The sequence below is a fragment of the Juglans regia genome, chromosome 7, assembly GCF_001411555.2.
Source record: "Juglans regia cultivar Chandler chromosome 7, Walnut 2.0, whole genome shotgun sequence".
In the NCBI taxonomy this organism is placed as follows: domain Eukaryota; kingdom Viridiplantae; phylum Streptophyta; class Magnoliopsida; order Fagales; family Juglandaceae; genus Juglans; species Juglans regia.
The window spans coordinates 49,158,494-49,163,552 of NC_049907.1; the positions used below are offsets into that span (position 1 = coordinate 49,158,494).

General features: G+C 34.5%; 1 protein-coding gene across 1 annotated transcript; it reads right to left on the bottom strand.

Moving 5' to 3' along the window:
* Window positions 1-1,583: 1,583 nt before the first annotated feature.
* On the bottom strand, window positions 1,584-4,380 carry LOC108997108 (serotransferrin-like). The gene is made up of 7 exons (XM_018973239.2): window positions 4,219-4,380; window positions 3,805-4,129; window positions 2,724-3,305; window positions 2,586-2,642; window positions 2,133-2,267; window positions 1,862-1,998; window positions 1,584-1,759 (listed from the first exon to the last, which is right to left on the bottom strand). The coding sequence occupies exons 1-7, from the start codon at window positions 4,292-4,294 to the stop codon at window positions 1,674-1,676; spliced, it is 1,398 nt and encodes a 465-aa protein (XP_018828784.1). The 5' UTR covers window positions 4,295-4,380; the 3' UTR covers window positions 1,584-1,673.
* Between the last annotated feature and the right edge of the window lie 679 nt (window positions 4,381-5,059).

A 5,059-nucleotide genomic window follows, 5' to 3' on the forward strand; every position in this document is an offset into this window, starting at 1 on the left:
TTAGAGATCTCGATTCTTCACTCTTTACTATTCATGCTTTCATTTAGAAAAATATGAAAGCAACCAAACAATTAAAGATGAAAAAAACCCAAACAATAAGCGCAACTAAAGAATTAGGAGTGTAAATTGGTCCAGTCCGAGAGATGATGGACCCATTATTTTTCCTGACTAGACCGATCACCCCTAATGGACAGGACCGGACCGTTAGCTATTGGTCCAGTCGGTCCGGTAGTTATTTTGTTATTTTATTTATATTTGTTTTACATGCATGGATAAGAAGAGTAATGCTACTCGTTATTATTTTTATCATTATCCTCTCATTAATGATATTAAATGATAAGAGACTATTTATTATGTTTTACTCGTTGGCTTATTATTTAATATCAAATCAAGGGGAATTGAGATGACGATGATAAATAGATTTATCTATAGAAATATTGTTGATCACGCCAAATGAGCCCTAGATTTTCTTCTCTTTTTTTTTTCTCTCTCTCTCTCTAGGCAAAAGCAAGGGGATTCTGTTCAATTCGGGATCTCATTTCTATATTAAGGGGTTAGTGTCGTGTGGAGCATTAGTTTTTTTAAAAAGAAAGGGAAAAGAAAAACCAGGCAGAGATGGAGAGAGAGACTGGACAATGCATTCAAGAAGCTCAAAAGATCTACATCCAAGGTGATTCCAAGCAAGTGGTGCAAGCAACTGCCAATACAAAGCAATTATCCGACTGAACGATACATTCCATCATCAGAGACATCAAGCATATATTCAACAGTTTTGATGAGTGGCAAATGATGAAAATACATTGATCAAAAAATCGATATGTGTATAATATTTTGTAATAGGCTGCTTTCAATCATCTTTTTGGAAGCATACCCCTTATCATCTACGTAACTTCCTTACGTAAGTTTCTATAAGACTCGGTATGTATGTTCATATTTGAATGAATCGGAGAGAGAGAGGGGCCACTTGAGTGCTTTTATTTTTATTTTCTTAGTGGGCTAAAAGTTTGTGACTTCAGTCCAATATATTACCGTTAATAACTTCATACCATCTTTCTTCGCCAGCTACCAAAGCCCACTTTGCCAGTTAGAGTTGGGAACTTAGGTCATTGCTGCCTCGGTGGATTTTTCTTTTTCCCTAGAAAGGCCATTCGTAATTTCGTTCCACTGGGCACTAGTTTCCCATGACAAAAACCACAGAAATTCTCGATTCGGGACGTTAAAAAAACAACAAATTGCGTTAAAAATATAATATAAATAATTAAATTTATTTTTTTTTATTAGTTTAAAATTTTGGACAAATGATTATTTTATATAGTATCAAAGTTGAGATTTTAAGTTCGAATCTTGACTTTATATTCTATTTTATTTAATTAAATATTTTATATGTTAAGCTTACTCATTGAAGATGAGTCTAATCTACACGGGAGGAAGACTGTTGATAATATAATATCAATAATTAAATATACCTCATCTAACGAGTTTAACCTCTGTGACAAGTAAAGTTCATACTTAATTTACATGGCAAGGGCCAATTAGTTGTACTGAAAATTGCAAACAGAATGAACCTTTAACCATCATACGACTGAAAAGATGAAACAGCAGGCATAACTTTGCATGATTCGTGTCAGTTTATATTTTTTTACAAAACACTGGAGGTATTTTTCACTCTATTTCTAAGAAAACAAGATATTGAAAATTGACAAGATTGACACGAACAGGATGCCAGATGGATGGAAGACAGAAGAAATTGAAGATCCATCTGTTAAGACCGTGTAAATATAAGTTAGTAATTTATGTCTTAACTAAAATCTTAATAAAATAAAACAGAATCCACTAATTAAAGAAAGGTCGATTAATTCACCTGGTATTGAATTTACTTCGGAAGAGTTGGCTGCTTGAGTATTGTGGGTATTTAATTCTTGTATGCTCTGTGAAACTGAAGCTGATTTTCCCAGATAAGACCTTGTGACCATCTTGACCGCATCTAATCCTTGAGTGCTACAAAAAGGAAAAAAAAAAAATGATGAACTAATTAGCTTGCTTAGTTTGCAATATAAGTTTTCACAAGACACAGATTAATATGGGAATCTGGGAAAAAAATAAAACTCATGCCAGACAGCCTAATTTTATACCTCGGGCTAATTTGATGGCTGGCACTAGCTTTTCCTTCATTGGTAACGTTCATTAATGCTTCCAGGACGAACAATTTCTTTTTGGTTGCGATGGAGTTACCTGCCATAATCATGTTTGCAGGAACACTTCCATATCTGATTGTGACAAACAAAACTATTTCAAAATTATCATCGAGCATAGAAAAAAGACCACAGATGTATACCAAGGCAAAGCAAAGTTGTAAGGATCTGTCTTTGGGGTATGCTTTCAGGTTTAAAACTTCGAATTTTTAGATTCCTATAATCGAAGGGGAGATAGACATAATATGTAGAACTCGTAATTTTTCGAAGTTTCTTTTCATCAAAAAAAAAAAAACCCATTTATAAGGCCAAGGACAGGCTGTTCCTAATGTTGCTACGGACACTAAACCCTTAGGTGACTTGATAACATAGTATCAAGTTGAAAAAACTTACGAACAAGCTCCGGGATAACCGTTGATTTCTCTGCAGCCTCCTTGAGGACAGAGATACCTTGCATTGAAGGAAACAAAGGTAGCTTTAATGAGGGAATTAAAAGAAATTATCTTCAAAAAGTAAGCCAATGTTACCCACATGAAGTCTCTAATTGACTTGTTTGACCATGACTGGTTATGAGGTCCCTCCACAGAATAGAGCAAAGCAGTATCCGCTTTGAGAAATGCGATGTCTCCCATTTCCTCCACAAGGCACCTAAATGCTCCCGAGTCACCAAAATACAAACTCTTGGAAGGGCAAAAGCCACTTTCATCACCACATCCATTACAAACACCGGACACCTCAAGCTCAGAAGGAGCACAAACCTCGGAGAAAAAACTCCCCGCAATCTCCCTGTCGTTCAATTTTTCATAAGCAAGCAATGTTTTGATATGAGTAATGGGGTAGTTCCAACCGGCTGCTGTGGAGTAACCTCCATGGCAAGACTTCTTGCCCTTGAAATCCAATAAGCTGATTCTCTCGTTGTCCATGCAGGCTTGTCTGCTAACAACTGCAACCGCAAGGTAGCTTTTGGCTTGATCACAGTAAACTTCATTTGCAATGGCTTTCATGGAGTAGTTAAGGAATGCAATATAAGCCAATCCAGCTTCTAAGTTTATCAAATCTGCTTCTCCTTTCTTTATCGATTCCAGACAACCTTGAGTTGTGTCCCTTTTGACACTAAACAGAATAAATAAACAAATATATAAAATTAAGGAAATAAACAATAAATACGCCAATAAATTAAAGCGAGAAGTGAATAAATAATGAATTGCTAATAAAAGGTAGAAATGCACCACATTTGATAATTATAAAATTAAAAAATAAAATAAACAAATTCTGAAGTGACGCAGTATTAGGATAGTATTTTAAAATTATAAAATGTAGTGTACGTCCTAATTTATACCATTCCATTCAGTTTTTCTCTACGACGCTTTTAGAAAAATTAAAAATATATATATTTGAAATAAAATAATGCCCAAAAGCATTAAAAAAATGAAGATTAAAATTTTAAATTTTTTAAATTTTTATGTTTATATTTTTAACTTTTTTAATAAATCACATCACAATGCATTATAAGAATATTATGTATGCACTTTTATCGTTTAATGAAAACTTGCTTTTAAAAAAAAAAAAAAGTAGTATAAATTAGAAGGTTCACTTTTAAATATAAACTTACCATTTCCACGTGTAACCTTCAGATTGCTTGAAAAGGCTCACGAAGTACTCGCAATCATCGTAGTCGTCCCTCACAGAACACCACCTCACCGTATCTGATCCCGTATCTTCCGTCGGGGCAGGACTCGGTGCAATCTCGCCGGAATGCTCACCTCTACTATCATCTCCTCCATTCTCCGGTGCTGGAGCCGGAGATCTATGCAATGCGGGAGACGGAGGCGAGAATTCGTCGGAATCAGGTGATGGAGATCCTGTCAACGACGGTGACAAAGATGTTGGCCAGAAAGCCACGTCGCTGGAATCAGGCACCGGCGATGGCTCCAAACCTGAAACGAAATGAAATTTTGAGAATTCCGAATCTGAAGTTCTTTAATTATATGGATATGCATATCAATGATCAGACTAGTGCACGTACCTTGAATCGGGAATAGTTTGAAGGAGGAGAAGAAGAAGAAGAAGAGTGTAAAAGAAAGAAAAGTTGAGATCTGCATCTGAGAAGGTGGTGTACTGTGATGTCAGTATGGTGAGGAAGAATGGAGAAGTGGGATGAGACGTAGAGGTCGAGTAAACACCGTGAACCATTGTTGGGTTCATTGTATGTCAAAACGGCTAGCGTTAACGCGAAGGAACAGCTTTAGGCTAGAGTAATTAATGTAAAGCGACGTTTAAAAACAGAGAGAGAAGAAAAATTGGTGATTTTATTTACTTTATCTATTTTTCTCTAATTTCATGTTTAGAGAGGAATAATTTCTCTCTCGTTGAAATGACTGATTTCAACAAAATAATTAATTAATTAATAAAAATAAAATACACCCATGATATATATATATATATATATATATATATATAACTTTCAGTAGAATTTGGATCAACAGGAACTTTCCATTCCGAATGGTTCTCGAGGCCGGGCAATGCAATGCACGTTTTCTTTTGGGAAGATTATTTTAATGAGAACTGCTACATATATATATATATATATATTATATATAGATTATATAAAATAAATTTATAAATTAATATAATTTTATAAGATCCGTTAGATCTACTTTACAATCTAACGTATTATATCAATTTGTAATTTTACTTTTACATAATTTCTTTACATCTAAAATATATATCAATTTGTAATTTTACTTTTACATAATTTCTTTACATCTAAAATATTTCTCATCCAATATTGACTTTGTTTCCTTCCATGCTCCAATATTATTTATAACCAGCTTGCATGCTGCATGCATCGTCCCCCACACACACAC